This window comes from Mauremys mutica, chromosome 9 (assembly GCF_020497125.1).
Source record: "Mauremys mutica isolate MM-2020 ecotype Southern chromosome 9, ASM2049712v1, whole genome shotgun sequence".
In the NCBI taxonomy this organism is placed as follows: Eukaryota; Metazoa; Chordata; order Testudines; family Geoemydidae; genus Mauremys; species Mauremys mutica.
In genome coordinates, this window is record NC_059080.1 from 70377182 (window position 1) to 70400364 (window position 23183).

Genomic DNA, 23183 nt, shown 5'->3' on the forward strand with positions numbered 1-23183 from the left:
GAACAAGGGAGCCAAATAAAGGTTGCATAAGCTTGTCTCTATCCTTCTCTGCTCCTACTCACCTCTATCCCCTGCCCTGATTCCTGCCCCTTTTCTTCTCCCTGAGCCACACCCAGGTATATCTCCTCCAGTCTAGCCCCCACACCTCTTCTCACCCATCTGACCCTCTCTCTGCATTCTGATCAGGTTGCTTCCTCCTCCTCCTTCACAGTGCCTGGGGCACCAGAAAAGGGAGCAATGAAAGCACAGGTGAGAGAGTCTCCTGCCTTCAATTCTTTCTAGTGCCAGATCAGTGCAGCCCTAGCAGCCAGAAGGAGGAATTTCAGGGGAAGTCCAGCTTAGTTCTAGGAAGGAGCATGCTCCCTTGGCTCTGTGGAAATGGTGCATGCACAACCAGCTCACCCACAGAATCTGTGTGAATGGAGTATGCGCCATGCAGATGGAATCTGCAGCGAAGTCATTTAGCTGCCAGCCTCTACAACTCTACTACGTGTGTAGTAAACAGATTTTTCAGGAACCTATAACAGCCAATGTTGAGCAGATTTTTTTCAAGGTATGCAAAAGGCACACACCCCTTGACACTGCGGCAATACCCTGGCCAAATTTTAAGTCCTGCCCAAAGGCATGACTAGTCTAGCATATACCGATGAGATAAAGTGAGACTACCTTAATAATACATTTGCAATTATCACTTATTTGAACAATGTTAAAGTAACAAATATGGGAAAGGGTGTATTGTTTTTCTTCCAGGTATTTGAAATTCACACTTCTACGCTAGGCTCACCAGTTCAGGCAAAAGGAAAATCCTACATATGATTGTTAAATCTTCTATCACATCCACTCCAAGTGGTGTTAGTACTTACATCAAGCAAAGCAGCAATAAAAGTATACACTGAATAAGTGTGTAACCACAGTTACAGTCAAATAAATAGTATGAATTTGTCCAATTATGTTGTAAATGTTCACTGTACAGTGATTGCAAGGAGTTAAATACATGAAAAACTGCAGAGATCAGGAAGGGTGTTAACATTTAGATTGGAGTTGTCTATTCATAATAGAGACCTTGGAGCAAAACGCAGTTGTATAAAATATCAGTATTATACAGGAATACATACTTAGTGGAGAAAATGTTTTATTAAAAAAATACTTTGTATTTCTTCAGTGTATACTCTGTATTCAGTTTCTATTTGGCAGATCCATCAGGCAAACCTTGTAATGCCAGTCTTAATACAACAGGCTGACAAATTATGCCTAGATTTTTAACTTGTTCATTTTTAAACATTTTAAGTTTATAATCACAGAGTCCATTCTACACCATTTGCTTCTTCTGCAGTTTGCAGATACTTACAAAATTGTCCTTTGCTAAATTATATTTAGTATCAATATCAGTCTAAACACAAAGTTGTTGGGGTTTTGGGGGGGGGTGTTTTTTTTTGTTGTTTTTTTTTAAACACACTATCATTGAGTCCCTTTAAAGCACTTTGCAAACATTACCTAATTAATCCTCACAGCAACCCTGTGAGGTAGATACCCACATTTTACACATGGGCAAAATGAGTTAGAAAGGTTAATTCATTTGCCTATGGATACAGGAATCATAACTGGCCACAACTAAACTTAGAATGCAGAAGCTTCTGAATCTGATCCCCACTCCCATGTTCAACATAGACCACACCTCTTTCTTTTACATCCCCTCCCCCACACCCTCTCCCTCCACTTACTGGGTCTTTTAAACTATGTATTCTTAAAGATTAAAGGAGTGAGATAAAAGTGCCACTAAAAAGCACTTTAGTCTCAGCAACAATATTCAAGCAGATTTCACAGAGTGAACCACCTCACCATAACTGTTCACAAAACATGAGACCCCAGTCCCGGTTGCTTAGACAAGCTTACAGTGTGTCAAGTCTGAAAAGCATCCATGACTCAAGGAGGCAGTGTCAAATGCTAATTTTGCTACAGGAAGCAACAGCATATTTAAAATCAAAATGAACCAAAACGTTCAACACTTCGGAGTTAAGACTTAATGCGGCCGCAATATTTTCCAAAACACTTCCCACGTGGAAAAAATATTTTCAGATCTAAGAACATATCATCTAGCTTACAAAAATCACCACACCAATCTAATTACAGAAACCTCTTTTATAAGAAATAAGCTTCAACGGATTAATCACCGTTCCAGACTTTATCCAACCTATTTTTGTCATAAGTTAAGCAGGGACCATACTTAGGTCTATTTTTCATCACAGACCCTTAATTGTGCAATATTTGAAACTGCAGCTATCTAAAGATTAACTCAGTGAGTGAACCTGGATCTTCTTCCCACGCCTCAACAAGCACTGCACACACTTTAAGGGCTCTATTTGAGAGCAGGATATGAACGTGCAAAGAAACAGTAGAAAAACAACGTTCCAATAAAACAAGAGAACGGAACAGACCGCACCTTAAGCTATCCCTTTAGGACACAGTTCAGTGGTCTGAACAACCTCCAACACCTAGGTGCCTGATTTTTCCTGGCCTTTTGGGCTCAGTTTTAAGTGGGCGTTTCTACTCGTTTAAACGCCTTTTCCCCCCTCCCCCATTCCTGTGCACTCACCTTCTCTCTGGCTCTTGCCCAGCTATTAGACGTCCTCCCGCCTCTGGAAGCTGATGCTGGCATATGCACTCAAATCATCGCTAGAGTGGCTACTCCCACAAGGCTGATTCGGGGCTTTGGGCGGAGGCTGCCTCCCCCCCAGCACAGAGGTGCCCTCCTGGGAGTGGTGGGGGTGTTGGCGACGCTGATTAAAATCCTTCACTAAGTCCAGGTCGATGTAGTTGAGTCCGTTCTCAAAGCCACCCCCGGCCCCGAGGGGCTGCTGCTCCCTCCTGGCGGCCGCCCCCAACTCCCCCGCGGCAGGCCGGAGCCAGACGTTCTCGAAGGAGGCCGAGCTGTGGCGTTTCACCTCCTCGGCGCCCCCCGCCCCGTAGAGCAAGGGCGCGTTGAGGCCGCCGCTGCCCGCCGCGCCGCGGGCGTTGCTGGGGGTGGAGGAGAAGGTCTCGGAGCTGTGCCGCCGGCGGCCCCCCTGCGGGTCGGCGCGGATCACTTTGGCGCTCTGATTGCGGCCGGGGCCGGGGCTGAGGCTGACGCGGGTGAAGGCGCTGTTCACCCCCGGGCCTCCCATCAGAGAGGAGGAGCGCGGTGGCGCCGCGGCCAGCTCGGCCGGCGGCTGCGCCTGGGCGGGGGCAGGGGCAGCAGGGGGGTTTTCCGGGACGGCGCGGCCCGGCCGCCTGTCGGCGTAGCTGAGCAAGAGGGCGGGGGACGGGGGGTCGGCGCAGCCCGGGCAGGGCCCCCCGACACCGCCCCCCTGTTCCATAGTCACGTAGTCCCGGCTGCTGAGGGCAGCAGCTCCTCGGCCTGGCCGGGCCGCAGCTGCCGCCCGTACGGCTGCGAAGCCGGCTTGGCAGGCAGCCCGCGGCGGCCCCAGCTCCATGTTCATGTACTCGGAGCCTTCATCCTCTCGGGGCCGCGCGGCCGCCGGCTTGTCACTGGCCCCGAACTCAATGTTCACGTACTCGCCGGGGCTCTTGGGCTCTGGTGGCAGCAGCAGCGGGGGCTGCTCCCGCGCCCGCGGCAGGGTGCTGGCCTTGGGGCCGTCCAGAGACAAGCGGGTGGGTCTGGTCAGGCGACTCCTGCTCTGCGCGGCCGCCTGACGGGTAGGCTGCTGCGGCGGCGGCGGCAGGGGCTGCGCCTGGTAGCCACCTCCGGCGCCCTCCTGGCCCCCGCCTCCCCCGAGGCTGTCGCTGCTGGTGGAAGAGGACGAGTCCTCCGCGGCGTAGAGCAAGCGGCCGGAGCTGAGGGAGATGCGCAGCTGGGGGCCGCTCTCCTCGGCTGCCCTGCGCTGCACGTGTTTGAAGGAGCGCGGCAGGGAGAAGTAGGAGTAGATGGGCTTGTGGGGGGGCTCGGCCGGGCCCTGCGCCGAGGCCTCCTCCGGGCCCGGCGGCCCCGAGCTGGCGAAGTAGCAGTCCGGGGGGGTGCTTGTGGCGGAGCCGCTGGCTGGGGACATGTTGATGTAGTCACCGCCGCTGCAGGGGAGCTTCCCTTCGCTGCTCTCTACGGAGAGCTTTGGGTGGTGGCCAGCCCCATTAGTCCACATTTTGCCGTAGCCGGCGGGACCACCATCAGGCGAACAGCTGCCACTAGGGGACATCATCATGTACCCATTGGAGTCCACCATGGCTTGGGCGTGGCGACCCCCCCTGCCAGGATTGATGATCTGCTGTGGGGCTGACACGCTCTTGGGGCTCATGGGCATATAGTCACCACCTTTAGGAGTGCCACCAGTGCTGGGCACAGGGGCCACCCCAGGTGACATTGGCATGTAGCCGTCATCAGTGTGTGGGGTGGAGTTGGTCCGGTGGTGGCTGCCCTCCAAGTGGTGCATCTCCAAATGCTCCTCAGGATAGGAGTGAGTGGGCACAAAGGCAGAGTGCCGGTAGGAGGGCAGCCGGTTGCCACCACAAGGGTAGGAAGGCAGCATTTCCGTGTACTCCTCAATGGAGGCTACTGAAGACTGCGAGGGTGTCTTCTGGTGGGAGATGGTGGGTGAGGTGCCTGCAGAGTGAGTCCGCTTCCTGAAGCCCTTCTCCAGGTCAGTTACCTCCTCTCCACCACTCCGGGGGCAGCATGGGGTGCCAGGATAGCGGCACTGCTGATGCTGTGGGTGACAATTGCGAGGGATGAAGTGGCCATTGGGAGCTGCCAAGCTGCAGGACGAGGCAGCCTTGCCCCCCATACAGATGTAGTTGTTGAGCTCCTCATCCCCCCGTGCTGGCGGGGTGTGACCAAGAGAGTCTGGAGTCACACTGCGAAAAGAGCTGCGGAAATCGCAGGGGCTGGAGCCATATTCATCGGAGGAGATGAAACCACCATCACTGGGGGAGCCTGATACCGAAGCACTCGACCTGCGTGGGAAGAGGCAGTCTGAGGTGGAGCCATGGCCACTGGTGCTGCTGGATGACAGGCTGACTGGGCTGGTGGCTGAAGGGGAACAGCGTGAAGAAGGCATTGGGATGGAGCGACTGTGGTTGAGAGGAGGGTGAAGCCTGGAGTTGCCACGGTGCCGATGTGAGTGGGTCCGGTTGGCACTGGGACTTACTGGACTGCCATCCACAGAGGCAGGCCTGGACATAGTTCCTTCCCCATCACTAGAGGCTCGGACTCGGAAAGAGCTGGGTTTGCCCCCTGTTCCTCCTCCTCCACCACCACCACCCCCAGCAGGGGAGGTAGCAGTCACGCTCTCAGTCCTGGACCTGCGACTGAGCCCCACCTGGCTGGGTGGGGGGTTGTTGACATGGTGTCTGCTGCGGAGGGGCACAGAGATGGGATTGGAGCAGTTGGAAGAGGACTGGCTCTTGCTGCGGGGCCGGAATTCCTCACTCATGGCCCGCATGGCTTCCAGGATGGTCTCATGCATGTTCTGTGCCACCACTGAATCATCCACCTGCATCCAGAACTCACCAGGCCCAGTCACCGCTGAACGCCCAACCTCTATGAAAAAGAAGTTCTCTGAGTGGCCACAGCGGCGGATGTTGAGCAGCTGCAGTACCACAGCAGCTGCATCTGAGTTCAGCTTCACAAAGCTGATGGTTTTGTTGGTCAGGCACAGGCGGTAGATGCCGATCAGGTTCTTGGTCTGGCCCAGACCCTTAGGTTTCAGGATCACTTGCCAAACCTCCTTGAAAGCCGGGCCAGGGACCACCTCACCATAGCTATCGTCACCTGCCTCCCCCAGCCCTGCACTGCCACCCCCAAAGGAGACATCACTGTGGTGGTGGTGGTGACGGTGATGGAGGTGGTGGTGGCCCTTGGCCCGATTGTGCAACTGCAGTAAGGCTTGGTACCAGCTCTCCTGCTCAGGCTCGCTGTCAGCTGCAATGGCAAAGTGCTCGTCCTTGGTATAGAGGGCCACCAGGTGCTTGTTCTTGGAGTCTGCCCGTTTGTTGATGTTGAAGCAGCTCTCCAGTGGGATGGAACGCTTGGGGGCTCCTGACTTATGTCTCCATTTCTTCTCATTCTCATAGTACTCCAGCCGGGCAGGTCCTGACTCGCTGGCTGCCCTCAGCACGAAGAAGCGTTTATGCATGCTCTTGGGTTTGCGCAAGTAACCCACCTTCCTGACATCCGAGAAGAAGCCCTCATTATTATCCGTGGGGCTAGCCATGGTGGAAGGAGAGGTGGTGGTGTTTTTACCGTAGCTATCAGCCCACAGGCCCCCAAAACTGCCAAGCACGGCAGGAAAAAAAAACACCTCTTAAAATGCAATTTATGCAACAACAATCATAATAAAAAAGCAAACTAGCTCGGAATCCCCTCTCCAAAACGGGATGGGGGGAGGGGATACTGGCAGGGTGAGAGCAGCTGTTCAGTGGCAGAGGCAGCTTCCAGCACCACAGCAGCGTTTATATGGCTGTTTATGCCCAAATCACCCTCAGGAGGGTCAATATATCCATAAAGAGTCCAGTCTCAGTCAGTCCAGATGAAAGTCTAGTTCTCCCAGCAGCCGCCGCCGGGGAGGAGAAGAAACGCATCTTTCAGTCGTATGGGTCGGATTCCTCTGTAGAGAGGAGCAGGAAGGGGTCCCCCTTGCTTCGCTCCAAAACACCCCTCCCCTTCACAACTTCGCCTCAGCGAGCGCAATCTCTGTAGCAGATTAAAGATCCTCTGGGTAACGGTTTGTTTTGCAAAGTCCGGGGCTTACACCCCAAAACACACGCCTCTTCTCCCCCCCAAAAAACACAGCCCAGCCCCAAAATCAGCGCCGAGGCTGCTGCTACTGCTTATGCGTGAGGAGGCTGGCGACCCCATTCAGTCCCATCTCGTTAGGAAGAGAAAGTGCCATTTCAACACAAAATGCAACCAGGCAGCAGCAGCAGGAGGGGAAGCAGCCCAAGTGGGGAAGGAACATCCTCTCTTCCTCCTCCTCCTCATTCCAGTCGGGAAAGGCGCCGGGGCCAACAGCAAAGCCCCCTCCCGTGCCCCAGGCTGAAGGCGGGTCTGGGGCTGCCTGGCTGACTTCTCCTCCTCCGGCTGCTTCTCGGAGTTTCGGAGCGCCCCAAACCCAAACAAGCGGCGGTGTCTGTGTTTATGAGTCCGGCCCCCTCCAGCCGCCACCGAGACTCAGTCTCACTCCAAGGAGAGAAACACGTGACGGCGCCAGTGCGTGGACCATCCCAGCAGCAGCCGAGGGAGGCTCCAACCTAGCCTGGTGCCGCGGCATTCCAATCCGCCCCCTCCTCCCCGCCCGCCGGCCGCTCCTTTCATTCAGCGCCGCTGCGGCTGCAATTACCTTCGGGCCCTGAGCCGCTCGGCGCCCTGGGGGGCCGCCTTCCTATTGGCAGCGCGGCCTGTCCCTCAACTCCTCCACGGGGGGAGGTGCCCAGGCTAGGTTGAGGAGTGGAGCGTAGTAAAAAGGCGTAGACGCCATTCACTGGCGTGTTATTTATAAACTAGGGGCTTGTGAGTGAATCTCTGCAGTGTGGCAACTTTGATCGAGGCGCTGCTGCTGCTGCGTTGTAACCACGAGGCTCCCCCCCTCCACATTCAAGCTGCGTCTAAACTCCAGTGCTGCCTCTGCCTGATCTGCAATATAGACATAAGGGTGCTGAAAATCATCTCCCCCCGCATCCATCCCAGCTCTCCACCATATTAGTGCAATTGAGGCTTCCCTTTCAGAGAGGGTAAAGATCGAAAGAAGTTAATGCAACCGCTGAATTCAAAACAGAAAAGTCCCCCTCTCCCCAACCCCCTCCCACTCAAACAAATAAAATCCATCCGCAAACCGTTCACGAATGTCTATGGCACTGGAGATTTCTGTAACAATACAGAGTGACTTTCCTCTGCTGAAGTAAGATTGTTGTCCTCTGGGCGGCTCAGAACATTAAGCTGAGACTATACCCGTGAGCAAAAAATTAAAATAACGCAACTTTATGTTGCATAATGTTTTCCATATAAATTGGATCCGAAAATTCGGTACCGTTTTAAATAGTATAAGCCCAAAGAAGACCAGTAATAGCAAAAGGGTATGAGAAATTAAAAGAAGAGACACGTTTGGGGCTGGGAATTGAAAATAGAATAATCATACACAGGATGCATAGTTTTGAGACCGATTTTGACTGCAACATTGACAATAGAAGATTTTTGTGTGATTTTCATTTTTGGGGGTGTTTATAGTTCAAACTCAGCAGTGACTGATTTTATTATTTTTGTTTCCTGTTAGCATGGAGCCACAAATCACAGATTTTATCTTTTGTCGGCGCAGTTGGGCCCTGAATAAAGACTTTTATTGATGAGTGGAGATTTATCGCTGGAAATGCAAAGCTATGCTATCATTATATTTTACAGAAGAATTGTGTAGTAGAGATTCCTGTAGAATTTCTCCAATGTGGTGTCAAGCAGTTAAATATATTTCCCGAAATCATTATATGCTACATTAAACTGAATATTCAACATGATTTGCCGTTTACAGTACTGAAATGTGCTGTATGCGTAACTTTTATTTCACTGTAAGGTGAAAGACGATACGAGAAGTGTTGCAATCCAATTCTAAAAAAATAAATTACTCAATGCTGCCATCTCCAGGACAGTTCATTAAAACATCTTTGAACATCTTTTATCTTTTCCACTCCAAATATAGAGTGCATATTTATAGGTTCCAGATTGGTCTGGGTTTTTTTAATGGTCTCTATACATTTATTGGAACATGAATTAATCTACATATTCGATATAGTTTAAAAGTTCTTTATGCATGTTGCTGGCAATATATTTAGTGAATAGACTGTTATTGATATGATACTTTTAGTTTGATAATCTATATGAGAAAATGCAATAACAATGTTCATAACTACTTTCAATATTGAATTACAATGCAGAATTTTAATTTTATTTGCATTTATGTGCTGCCAAACATGGAATAACTAATGTAAAATCATTAGGTAATGTTCATCTATTGCAAGGAATATTATCAAATGATCATTAGTTGTAAAATAATTTTAAATAATGAATAATCTAAACAAAATGAAATGTTCTCATTGAAATATTTTCAGCAAAATTTGGAGAGCTTAGAGATGACAAGAGGCATCATTGCAGCCTTAATGTCTTTTCCTCTTAGAGTTAATAATCTAGATAAAATGCCAGTTACATAACTATTATATTATTATTTATATTGTGCAATACCTAGGAACAGAGTCAAATTGTTAAGAAGTGGTCAGGAATGCACCTATATGGCTTTCTCTTTCCCACTGTCAGTACCCTAAATACGCACCCTTTGCAAAATCGTTAAGCAAAGAAGCAAGAAGTTATACCAAAAATAAATCAGCTTCTTGTACACTGGATTTCAGCACATTATGGATCAAATCTTACCTTATGCTGTGTATGGACAGGGTCGGGAGCTTCCTCACCCCCATCCCCACACTTCATGGAGCTGCTCCTTGGCGGAATTTCAGCCTTAAATGTGTGTTGAGAACAGTGATTAGCTACCACGCCAGCCAGTCAATGAAGAATTCCAAGGGGGTATGGCTTGTTGACCATAGGGCAAGGCCAGACCCCAAAGCCAACTAGTGTACATCCTGCATATCACAGCCTGTGCTAGTGGGTGGTGCACACTGCTGCTTTTCAAACTGGTGCAGCTGTCTATGATAGCATGACTTCTGTACTCCTTCTCCCTGCCCCCAGAGGCACATGCACCTGTGTAGACACCTAACATAGATTTGGGTATTGTTGTTGAGTGGATAAGTTTTGAAGTTGTGTTATGTTTCTGGTAATATATAACAATGTATTACATTTACTGTATACAGTGCTTTTCTTTCCAAATGATCCCACTGTATTTCATAAATGATATTGGGATATACAACACTGAAATACAGTCACTTTTAGGTGGACAGACGTCTGGCATGCAGCATGCTGCACAAGAATGATTGAGGGGAGATTTGGAACAAGAATAATGGGGTACACTTTTACATTTTAAAAAAGAGTCATGAGATCATTAATGTCCACACTCAGCAGACAGGATTGTCCACTCATTTATCACCAACAACAAACTTACTTGCAGATATCAAGATTTTGTATTCTATTTCTGATTTTCAAATTGAGTGTTTCCATAACTGTCCTCAAACATTTCTATACAGATTTGAGCCCTTCATTTGATACATTATAAAAGGGAACATCTTCTACTACTTTTATCAGGCTTTCAAAGCTACAACTTTAGTGGACAGTTTACATCCCAGCAGACACCATCTTGGAGAAGTTTCCTAGCTGTTTTAACTTGGATCTGTAGCATATTAAACTCTGAAATATTCAATTTTTTTACAATCTAACAATATTCAAGTGTGCAGGACAGCAAACCAAACAAGCAGGATGTGTCTGTACCCTTTCTATCCTCTTTCTGTGGGGCTAGGTCTGTTTTAGCAGACATGGATGATGAAGAGGTCCATTTTGGTGGTTGTGGCAGGATCCTTAAACCAACACAATTATATTTCTCAAACACCTTCACCCTGCACGGAGGTTACACATATTTAAATATGCCAGAACTAACTATTGCCTAGAGACAATAAATGTATTCATTATGGAGAAATGAAGGAAATATAATAATGTACCAGATTCTGGCCCATGCTAAAGTTTCATTGTATCATTCTGTGAGTACAAAGGGTCTACAACGCTGCCCTAAATAGGTAGCTGAGGATTAATGGGGTGATTTATGCCATCAACTCCTACCATATCCCCACCAAACCCAATATAGTGGGCATGCTGAGGAGACGGTCATGGGCCAGAGGAACCTAGTGTGTTGGTGGTCCTGGGCTGGTAGAACAATCTATAGGAGGGCCATTGCAAGCCAGCAGAATTTAGAGAAGCTGTAGTGTAAATTACTGTGAGGACTAGTTTGGCCTAAAGCCACCTCTGTCCACACACACATATACCAGCAGCACCAAGCAGAGCTCTAACATACATGAGTTTCTAGCCTAATATGTTTAATTTTTGCATTTGAAATATTGACAGGTCAGTCAGTAGTTCAAAGTCTACATATACCCTCAGTGCAGTGAGAGCCCATTTCATATTTATCTTTATTTATTTATATTTATTCAGGTGAATTTCAGTTTGCTTTTTGTCCCCCGGTTTTCACAAGTTTCTTTTTCTCTCTCTTTTCTCAACTCCTTTTCACTCCCTTGACACTTCTTACATACTTTGCTCTCTTTTCTATTGACCTTTCCTAAGTGACTGTTCCCTGTTCTCTCCTTATAAAAAGGGATCCTGCTCCTGTCAATTTTTTTTCAGACTTCTAGGGCTGATTCAGACTCACTTACAGGGGCATAAATCAGGAGTAGCTTCACTGAAATCAACAGAGTTACACAGTTGTAAACTAGTGTGAGATAAGAATCAGATCTTCCCTCATCAGCTATCCCAATTCTAAATATAGCAGGATCTTCTGGTCCCAACTGCTCTTCCCAACTGCAAAGAGACCTTCCGATCCCAACTGTCATGGTAGCTTCTAATTCCACCTGCTATTCCTAACTTTTTCAGGACTGTCCTATACCAGCTGCTACTCCCAACTCTCTGTCCTGTTTCTCCTGTTGAAGAGACTTACAAAATTCTAACCCTAAATGGCACCACTGGGGAAAAAAAATGTAGATCAGGAAAGCCGCATTTTCTGGGCATTTTTTTCACCTCATGTCCTAATGGCTTGATCCAACCCCCATTGATCATATGATCATATGAACACTGCTACCAATCAGTTCACAAACTGACTCATAGCAAATCTGGTGGCAAGGGCTATACAAACTATGAATTTTCCCATTTAAATAATATTTAACCATGCATTTCTTTTCTTCATCAGACTTTTCATAATAAACAGGGTTTTAAAACTGGAAGCCATGTGTTTGCCACTGACATCCCACTTTTTTGGCACAGACTCCAGCTTCATACTGTGACATTTTAATTCTTGGATGAAGATGTATTTTGTGGAGCATATTTAAGTTGTTTTCCTATTATTATTTTCTAAAAATTAAATTAAAAAAAATATTTTGACAAAATAGTTAAATTTTCAAAAGTACCCAAGTCCAGTTGAAAGTCAATATTCTTATGCACCTGAACCACTTAAGTGGTTTTGAAAAATTTAAAAATGTTATGTACATTTTTATACTAAGCAGGTTTTACTCTCTTACATTTGTTGTTTGTGGTGGTAGCCCCTTGCACATGGGCACCTTCCCTGGTGTCCTTCAGTTCTCCTCGGTATAAGGCTGTTTAGGAACCCTTTTTCCAACATGCCATTCTGGAGCTGGCCTTTCACTTTTTGCAGGACTAAGCACTGACCATTTTTGATCTGATTGCTGCATCTTCCTCTTTTTCAGCTTGTAAGTATTCTTAGCTCCTTTATATTTCCTCCCTATTTTCCCTTCCCTATTCCTGAGAATTGCACAGGTTCACACTTATACAGTCTTTATAAAACAATTTGACCATAAAACCACTACGTGCTAAATATTATCTGATGGCATATGTACCCATTATTATAATCCTTGTTTCAAAGTTGATTTGATTACATCTTTTATTTGTTCTAAGTTGACTGATAGTATTGACTTTTCCGTGTCCTACAGCATAGATGATACTTGCCTAGCTCCTTCCCTAAGATCAGAATCGTTACATTCCTGAAGTAGCTTTATTCTACATGATAAATTAGTAATTACTTCTTTAAGCAAACAGGTTGTTTTTCCTATCAGAGGAATGCTACAAATGCAATGTTTATAGCACAAATACAAAACACATAGAAAAATTGTGCTGGATCCTGCATTCCTTCTACACCCACAACTTCCACTGACATCTCTGAGGCAGAAACATATTGTATACAAGGAACATGTAGAATAAGTAATGAGACTCTTCAGATCTATTACAGTAAGCTTTAATGCTTTATCCAGTTGTTAGCAGTTATAGTTCACAGAATCATAGAAATTAGAATTGCAAGACTCCTATTAAATTATCTTGTCCATGCTCCTGTTTATTCAGATGGTTTCTCCTGTATATTCTCTTGTGTTTTGTCCAGTTAATTTGTAAAACAATTATGTAACAGTAATCAGTTAATCCATCTTTTCTCTTCAGAACTGTGTGTTAATAACATTGCATAGTTATAGTAATTTTTGTATTTTTCCCATCTCAGTCCCACCTCCCTAACTAAAGAGAGAGAGAGAGATGGAGCCCTGCTCCCACTTCTTCCATGTAACAAGGAATTTCCAGTGCTGCACTATGAACCTAAGAGCAAACTAAATAATATGATGGGTTAATTCCCAAATTAGACTGTTCAACCTGGAATCCCTAGATCTATTATCTTTAGATTTCTCTGTAATAAGTTAAAAAAAGGTTTCCACACTTCATAGAAACTTTTTCACTTTTAATTCTTGGTGGTTTTTTTCCCCTCTATGAACAATATTCCCAGGAACACTGATTTCCAAAGTGAGATACTGATGGTGCAGTTTTTAATCCAGTTTATAAGTATTTTTATTTCTGTGTTACAAAAAGTGCCAGTCTCAAGCAGTTCTTGATTTAAAAGTATGATGATAAAAGTATGATGAAATCAATAGGGACATGAAAAATCAAAGCACTGAAGATGGTCTTGCCCCAGGGTGGTAGCATATGGCGAAGATATCTTGTCATAGAGTAGGCATCTATAAGAACCTGAAGGGTATTAATGCCATAAAGAAGAGTGGAATTGTTGAGTATTGTTCAAAGGGATGTAGCTAGGAGTAATAGGGTGAAATAAAGAGAAAGTGACTCACCTTGTGCAGTAACAGAGGTTTTTCAAGATGTGTCTCCCTGTGGGCAGGGCCGGCTCCAGGGGTTTGGCCACCCCAAGCAGCCAAAAAAAAAAAAAAAAGCCGCGATCGCGATCACGATCTGCGGCAATTCAGCGGGAGGTCCTTCGCTCCGAGCGGGAGTGAGGGACCCGCCGCCGAATTGCTGCATAATACGTGAAAGTGCCGCCCGTCTCCAGAGTTGCCGCCCCAAGCACCTGCTTGATAAAGTGGTGCCTGGAACTGGCCCTGCCTGTGGGTGCTCCACTTTGGGTGTCATTGCGCCCCTGCACTCGTAGCCAGAGATTTATGGTAGCAGTGCCCCGGTTGGGCCTCACATGCACAGTCTCCATCTCATGCCGCTTCAGGTGGTTAGCCAGTGCTGTGCGACCAACCCCCCCACCCGCCATTCCTTCTCTACTGCAGAGTCTGTATTTGATAGAACTCCAAAGCACAGGGGAGTAGGGAGGGTAGTGGAGCACCCACAGGGGGACACATCTCGAAGAACCTCTGTTACTGCATAAGGTGTCCCTGTGGGAATTCCACTTTAGGTGACTTCAGAGTAGTGCCTTCCAGTGGAAGGAGAGGGCATCAGAAGATGTGTGTTGTTGCAATGTATATTGTTGTGTAAGAGTGTGCGGTGAGGTCCAGGTTGCAGTCCTACAGATTTCCTTAATAAGGATGTTGTTGAGAAATGCTATGGAGGTTGAGAGACTCCTAGTAGAATGCGTACAGATCCCTGTAGGGGGTTGTCGTTCATGCTGGAGATAACAGAGCTTGATACAGTCTGATATCCATTTGGATAGGTGTTGTTTGGAAATGGCGGAAAGATTTTGTTCTATCTATATAAAAAGCGAGAGCCCTGCAGATGTCCAAGGAGTGTAGTCTGGATTGTCTACTGTCTATATGTGGTTTCGGAAAAAATGTAGGTAAGTATATAGATTGGTTAAGGTGGAACGATGAAGCCACCTTAGGCAAAAACTTAGGATGGGGTCTGAGAGATACTTTATCTTTAAAAAAGATCGTTTAGGGTGGGTCCATCATGAGAGCAGCTAGTTCTCCCACCCACCTGGCAGATGTAATGGCCACTAGAAATGCAACCTTCATAGAGAGGTGTAGTAACGAGCTTGTGGCTATGGGCTTGAAAGGGGGCCTGGTGAGGGCGTGGAGGACTAGGTTGAGGTCCCATGGTGGGGCAGGATTTCTCACTTCCAGATAGGAGTTGGAGAGACCCTTTAGGAAGCGTTTAGTGATGGGATGTGCGGAAACAGAGAATCCGTCAACTTTATGATAAAATGTTGTGATGGCCAACAGGTGTACGTGGATGGAACTCATGGAAAGTCCCATTTGATTTAGGTTCCAGTAGATAGTCTAAAATAAGAGGTAAGGAGGCTGACACAGGTACAGTCCGTTTGCGTTGGCACCATGATTCAAATCGTTTCCACTTATGTCCATATGTGTGTCAGGTAGGTGTCCTACGGCTGTTTAATAATATGTTCTCAACTTCTGTGGAACATGTCATTGCAGATCCTGAGAGCCATGTAGTAACCAGGCTTTGAGATGAAGTTTTTTGGGATCTGGATGGAGGATGCGACCTGCATCCTGCGATAGAAGCCAAGGCAGAAATGGGAACATGCGTGGGGGACAGACCAACATGTGGAGAAGGTAAGGGTATGACATTTGACATGTCCATGTGGGGGCTATTAGGATCACTCTGGATCCATCTTGCTTTATCTTGTATAGTACACGGGCAAGGAGGAGGGTGGAAGACGTACAGGAGGAGGGCGCTCCAACTTGATGAGGAAGGTGTTGCCCAGAGAGTGTCAACCGAATCTTGCTCCGGAGCAGAACTGGGAGCATTTGGAGTTTTTTGTGGTTTCAAAGAGGTCTATTGTTGGGAACCCCCACATCTGGAAAATATCTTGGATGACCCATGTGTTCAGCTCCTATTGGTGGTCTTGATAAAACTTCCTGCTCAAGGCATCTGTTGTGTTGTTCTGGCAGCCAGGTAGGTACGAAGCTATAACACAGACATTGTGTTTGATGCACCATTGCCAAAGATGCATGGCTTCCGCACATAGGGAGTGTGACCACACTCCTTCTTGCCTGTTTATGTAGAACATGGTGGCTACATTGTCCGTAAGGATCTGAACTGTTTTGTTTGGATTAGTGGTAAGAAATGAGAACAGGCATTTCGAACCGCTTGTAGTTCCAGCAGGTTGATATGAAGCTGGGACTTCGCTGGAGACCAGTGTGCCTGTATAGAATGTGCCCCCCAGCCTAAATTCAACCTAACCCCATAGCGTAGACCAGGCCTAAGAACTATGAACTACTGCTAAAGGGACAGGAAAAAGGATTATTTCTAGCTGCGAGGTGCTGCTGAGTTTTCCAACTCAAGCCAATGATGGTAAAGAAGGAACTGGGGGCGGAGGGTTTGGTCGCACAGTGCCAGTTAACCGCCTGAAGCAGTGCAAGATGGGACTGTGCATGTGCGGCCCAACCGGGGCACTGCTACCATAAATCTCTGGCTACGAGCACAAGGGCACAACACCACCTAAAGTGGACCACCCACAGGGACACCACTCGAAGAAGTAAAGGATAATTTAATTTGAATATCAGGGGATAATTTCTTAACAATGAAATGTGTGGAAGACATACCAGTTGATACAGTTAAAACTAGACTGAACAATATATATATATATAAATCTTGCGTACTGGCAAAGGGGTGGGCAGGGATGATTTGGACAGATCCTTTCCACCTCAAACTTTTATAATCTGAGTTCTAATTATCAATAGACCTATTTCTGTTTCCACTGATATAGTTGTAAGACACCTTTCTTAATTTCAGAAAGGCTTTCTCATAGCCAACAACAGCTTTATTTGGGCTGGTTTATTATCATAAACAGTTCCAAAATGCATCCTCGAAGTCCAAGTATTTCAAGGTCTATATAGTCATACTTCCCCGCTCTTCGTCAAGCCACTCCCAAGCCTTCCTATCTGGTATTCTCTGCCTTGATAGGTCACTTTTCACCCAACCTAGCTAGCATCTTTTCTCCCTCAGTGTTTCAGGCTCCCCCACCCCTTCTAATTCTCTACAGCCCTCTCATCCCCACTTCTACGCCTTCCCACCTTGAATCTTTCCACAGGCCTCTTCCTTATCTACCTGTCAAGTATCACAGGTCTCAAACCTAGGCCTATAGGGTTGCTAAGCAACAGCCTTACCTGCTGCACCAGAACACTGCAAGGGCATGTGAAGGAACTGCAGCTAATACCCCACCACCAGAGGCTGGGTCCGGTGGCTAGCAGCAGACTGCTGACTGGGCATAAAGCTTCCTAATCCTATCCCAACCCTTGCCTGAGCAACTAATTGCTAGGTCTGCTGCTGACTAGACTCCTTGAGACCAAGTTCTGGTGCTCCTTGCTCTTGTTACCACACCTTGATCCGTGTTCCTAGTTTCTGCCTCTTTATGTGGTTTTTACTCATTGCTACTGTTGCTTGCTTCCTTGCCCTAATTCCAAAGATTGATTCTGGTTTAAGCCTAGGTGTGGCTACTGACTCCAACACTAGTACTGACCCTTGGTGTGTCCCCTGATTCTGGATTAACCATTGAACTTTGACTTTGATTCTTGGTGTTACTTCTGACTGTGACCCTGATATTGCCCCCTGGCCCTGACCACTAGGTCAGATTGCCCTGATATAAGCCCAGGCATAGGCCTGGCTCCAGGCACCAGCAAAGGAAGCAGGTGCTTGGGGCAGCCAATCCAAAGGGGTGGCAAATCCAGGTCTTCGGCGGCAATTCGGTGGCGGGTCCCTCGGTCCCTCTCGAATTGCCGCCAAAGAATGAAGCGGCGCGGTACAGCTACCACCAAACTGCCGCCGATCGTGGCTTTATCTTTCCCCCCCCCCCCACTTTGCTGCTTGGGGCAGCAAAAAAGCTGGAGCTGGCCCAGTCCAGGCGCTACCCCAGAGGCCTAACTGGGTCCTATGACCCACTGGTCAAATGACCTTCATTTCCCCCCTGTCCTCTAGAAAGGAGAATTTGCTATGTCACAGATGGGTCTGAGATCTCCCGCTCTTTAAAGGGACAGTCACCCTAGCATTGTATCATTCTGCTTTTTATTTTTCCACTTATCTTTTTCTGTTAATTCCTGCTAGATTTCCTCTTCTGGAATTCCAATATGTGTTCTCACTGTATCCGTCTTCCTTTTTACTAATTGTTCATCACCACTTTATCTGAATGCCTCCCACTGATGCTATCTGGTCATGCAGGCTTAGTGAAGCATCAAAGAGGACCCTGAGGCTCTGCACCATTTGGACAAATGGGGGCAGGGTACAGTGTCTTGGACAGTATCTTGGTCAATAGTTTCTTTCTTCCAACATCATTTCCATCTTGCTTGGGATCAGCATAAGCCAGCTGTTGTTCATTCAAAAGCTGATTTCTTGTATGTATTCTGACTTCTTTAGCAGTGCTGGTGATTGTATCATTTGTGAATGAGATATACAATTGAGTGTTATCATCATACTGGTGTCTCACTATCCCTCACAGTTGTCTCCTGTGGATATGGAAGAGGAAGAATAGTATGGATCCCTGTGGAAACTCGCAGGTCTTTGGAGAGGAGGAGCAGTTATCCATTGCTACTCTCTGAGTTTTGCAGGAGAGGAATGATTAGCGCTATTGTAGTGCTGTGCCATCTATTCCTGATATGTCATTTAGGTGGATTCGTAGTACCTGGATTTAGCAGTATAAGCATGGAGATCTTCTCTATGTCCATGACTATAAGGAAGCTGTCTTTCAGTGCCTCTAGGTTTTGTGCTGTGCATCTTAACCCTGATTGTGCTGACTCCAAGGTGATGGGTGATGAGGCATGCTGTTGGAGCTTGGTGGTTACTAATTTCTCAATTATTTTGCCTAGGAATGGGAAGCTGAAAATAGGATGGTATTTCGAGAGGGCATCAGGCTTGAGTGATGGCTCCTTGAGGAGAGGATGGACTAATTTTTCAAGTTTGGCAGGTGTGCTTCTCTAAAGCAAGCATTGACTATTTCCATTAGTGGTAGGTATGACTGTTCTTCAGTGACTCTTATCAGCCAGGAGAAGCACTGACCCATTTCACAGGTTGTGGCTCTAATACACTGCAGGGCTTCTTGTGCTTCAGCATGTGTGATGGAGACAAAATCAATCATGGGTGGCAGGATGGATAGTAGTACAGTCTGGCCAAGAATCAAGTTTTATTTCCAAGTTAGTTCCATATGTATTTGTTGATCTTATTAACAAAGTACACTGACAACCTTTCACAATGGTCAATGCTTGGGTCCAGCATCTGTGTTATGCAGTCTTGATTGATTAGCCAGTTTACTAGGTGGAATAGCTCTGCCAGTTGTGTTTCTGCTGCCTTGAATGTAGAGGAGTAGAAGGCTTTTTACCTTCTTTTACTGCAGTGGTATAGTCTTGTAAGAATTGTTTCTACTGCTGTTTAAACCTGGTGGGGCACATTTTGGGGCTTGAGCATCTAGGGGCAAGATTGGGGTGGATACAGATGGCCAGGTTTGGGGAATCAGATTTCAGGGGCAAGAGGGAGTGGTGGCAGGTTTGGATGGGCTAAGGGGCAGGATTGGAGGTAGATTTGGGGGAAGAGGGATTAACTGGGTGGATCAGGATTAGAGGAGTCTTTTGCACCCACAATTATTTGCATCAGCTAACTTATGCCCACAGTTGATTGAGAGTGCAAAACTGAAGGTTGGGTTAAGGTCCCTTTTAAAAATTCAGACAGATATGTAGCTAAATGAAATTCTTATTTACTGGATATTAAACAAGGATTAGTAAACTAAGTGTGTTGTATTCTTTTTAATTACATCATGCCAAACACCTCAGCTTCTGATCACTGGAAAGGACAATCTATTAGCCTTTAGGTTCTAGTCAATATGGACCATAATAAACATGCCAACTTAATACTGAAAATGTAGCAGCTTTAAAATAGTTAATTACAATGTTAAATCATGTGTGACATTCTATTAATTTTTTGAAATCACACTAATCATCTAGATGTGCTTCCTTTGTGTTTGCTTTGGAACCCACAATTTGTTTATTTCATATATTGTTTTATGTATTCTGCTTATTGATTTTTATCTTATAAGATATGTTAATTAGAATCCAACTCTCCAAAGATTTTGACAAGCTAATGAAAAGTTAAGATTGCAAAATGCAAACTCAGCAATATTGCAGTAATCCTCTAGACACCCTGTAGCATGGCATAAGGCAAGTAGAATCAAATCCAGTCTCTGTAAGCAGAGTCTCCAGGGATAAAAGCATAACTAATGATGAAAGAAGTTCAGATGAGGACATCTCCCCCAGTCTTTTAGCAGTTACTGTATGGTTATACACCTAACACAACAGAACAGAAATGAAAAACAGTTTTCTAGATTCAAGGGAAATCAGACATACATTTAGTAAACAGTAGTATTAATCCCATACAGTTCAAACAGAAAACATGGACAAAGCTGCCAAGAACTTTTTAAAAAATGTCAATACACTAAAGAATCCAATAAATGCCTTCTAAAAAGAGCCACTGAAAGGGAAATCCTTCAAAGCACTAGTTAAGTAATCCATTTAGAGTCCCATACCTCTCCTAAACCCTACTCTCTGAGCAGTTTCTGAGGTGAGGCAGAGTACTAGAAAATATCTTTGTGTTTATGAAGAGGGTGTAGTTTAAGTGTGATCCAGGCAGTATTGGTGTAGCAATTTCACTTCTTTAGAAAAACACGGTTCATGCCAACAAAACCCTCTCTCTTTGTATGGTTAATTTCAGTGCAAGAAAATAAAACTTTGCTACTTTCCAACATTAGACTACCTTTCTGGGATATTCTTAAAATCCATTTGCAGTCATCTTGATTTGACAAAGTAGTTATTAGAATACATCCATTACCTCTATCCACATCTAGGTTCCTGGTAAGCACTTTGAACTCTACTTCTAGGATCAAGTAGTTCAGCAATAAATTTTTCAATGAAAGCGATGTTCTCAGAAGCTTCTTTTCCCTTGGGTATCCTAAGTGCACAGGTATTCCTGTTCTCCAGATGATTCTCAAATAGCAGATCATTATCTAGGGGTTGTTTCAGTGAAAATGCTTTTCAAAAATTTTATAACAAGGATATGGTATAACCATGCTTTATCATACTTATTATTGTGTTTAATCCTCATTTTAGTTCTGTCCATCCACCAATAAAGGTGACTAAGGATTTACATTTATCTTCCAGCATTGACAGCTGTTATTGGAATATGCCTGGTTTTGAGTTTGGCACTTCTGTAAATTCATATGGTTTATCGTATCTGGAACGGTAGTGATAGCAACTGGTGTTAAGCTTAAATTTTAACTCCCCTTTTAGCCCCATGCTTCACAACTTTCTCAAATGCTTTTCAGGCTCAAATTCTATGACTCATCTCAGACAAGAAGCTGGCAAATTATTTTGGGAATGTATAAGCAAAACCTGTGCAACCTGTTTGAGTTCCACATGTGTGAAAAAACAAAAATACACCCTTTCTCATTGGTACCAATGCACAAACCTTTCCCTTCCTTGACTGTTTTGAAGCATCCGACTCACAAACTAGCAGCTTTCCTCCACTCCCCAGTCTACTGTAAAGCTTTAGAATGAAAGATTCTATATACATTTAAAATCTTACTACAGTAGATGCTATTTAAATGGCACATATTAAGGGTAGGTCTATACTTACCTGCCGGGTCAATGCGTAGCGTTCGACTTCTCGGAGTTCGAACTATCGCGTCTAATCTAGACACGATAGTTCGAACTCCGAACGCGCTCCCGTCGACTCCGGAACTCCACCACCGTGAACGGCGGTGGCGGAGTCGACGGGGGAGCCGCGGACTTCAATCCCGCGGCGTCTGGACAGGTAAGAAGTTCGAACTAAGGTAGTTCGACTTCAGCTACGCTAGTCGCGTAGCTGAAGTCGCGTACCTTAATTCGACCCCCCACCCTAGTGTAGTCCAGGCCTAAATTGAGACAGTCACTTTACTGGGCACTTCCCTGGAAAATGATTTTTAGCTAAATAATAGTGAATGACAATGACTGCTACTTAACTGTGACAATGTTAACAAAAAATTGTGATAGGGCCAGTTTTAATTAATGCCAAGTAGTTAATATTGACCCTTTCAAAAGTGTCTACCAATCCTGGATGCCTCAAATTTTGTGTATACCACTAGAAAAACTTGGGTGTCTCAAACTGACCTGCCAAATTTAGGAATTTTGACCAAAGTGGTGTTCAACCAGTTGTTAAACTGGTGTGAAATTCTAAACTCTGGTTTTAGTGTTTGAACTACAGAAATGACAAATAAAGGTTAAGGGTTACATTTTCCTGCTTGCCCAGGAGGCCTCAGTCAAAGGAGGCTGAGTTCTGTTGGCCTTGGTAGAGGGTAGTTGGGTTCAGGACTTATTCAGTCAAAAAAATTCCAAAAAATGTAATTCATATGGTCTAATGGCAATTTTTATTCATTAAAAAACTAGCACTAATGCAAACATCTAGCTGAGGAATGCAAGACTAAAAAGTCAAGTAATGCAGAATTAATGTTGAAAGCCCAGCCTTAATATAGCCTCCCTTAATATGATTGCCATTAATTTGTGTAGTGCCAGCAGTGTGCTAGATGCTTTACAAACAAGAAAGAAAATTAGATGTTTGCCTCTAGAAGCCTAAAATCTCATTATATCTTAAAAACAGGACTTCTGTTTTTCAGGGTTTATTAATTTAATTTTTTTGGATTTATTTTTAGCAAATTTTTATTTTTATATAGATATCCAAAAATTGGAGTTCGGGGGGGAGGGGACTTCTTTTTGTATATACTGTAATGAGTAATCTCTTTATAATATTCTCTAGTGTGTATTAACGTACTATTGTTTCAAACAGTACTATGTGAAAGCACACTAAGGAAGCTTTAGTGCAATCCAGTAGGGTCTCTATGGACCAATTAATGCCCAACACATTAGTGCACTTTAGAAATCAAACTCCCATAGTTTGCATTACTGCTCCATGTAGACAGACCTTTAGATTGTAAGTAACCATTTCCAGGGTTTATTGGATAAACATTGATTTCCTTTTTTTCTTTTGTATTGGGGTATTTTATCAGTTAAAACCTAAAATCAAAAGCCCTACTTATAAATTATCAGTTAGCTGACAATTCATAAAGGTATTCTGGAATTTCTTAAAATCTTACTACAGGAAGTTACCATAATATACAGAGTCTTCAGACTTGTGTTGATCTTTAAATCTCCAGAAGACTGACAAAACAAGCCAAGTTTGAAGAAAATTATTCAGTAATATTAATGTTATGGACATCTAAATTTGAATGTTCCAGAGTTTGAGACACTAC

At 45.3% G+C, this 23183-nt stretch overlaps 1 protein-coding gene across 3 annotated transcripts in view; it reads right to left on the minus strand.

Moving 5' to 3' along the window:
- Nucleotides 1–7261, minus strand: part of IRS1 (insulin receptor substrate 1) — an 83620-nt gene extending 76359 nt beyond the window's left edge. For all 3 annotated transcript variants that reach the window (XM_045031117.1, XR_006582342.1, XR_006582343.1), the window contains exon 1: nucleotides 2594–7261. In XM_045031117.1, the coding sequence (XP_044887052.1) occupies nucleotides 2619–6200 (3582 nt within the window). In that variant the 5' untranslated portion in view covers nucleotides 6201–7261 and the 3' untranslated portion in view covers nucleotides 2594–2618. The remainder of the gene's footprint in view (nucleotides 1–2593) is intronic.
- Between the last annotated feature and the right edge of the window lie 15922 nt (nucleotides 7262–23183).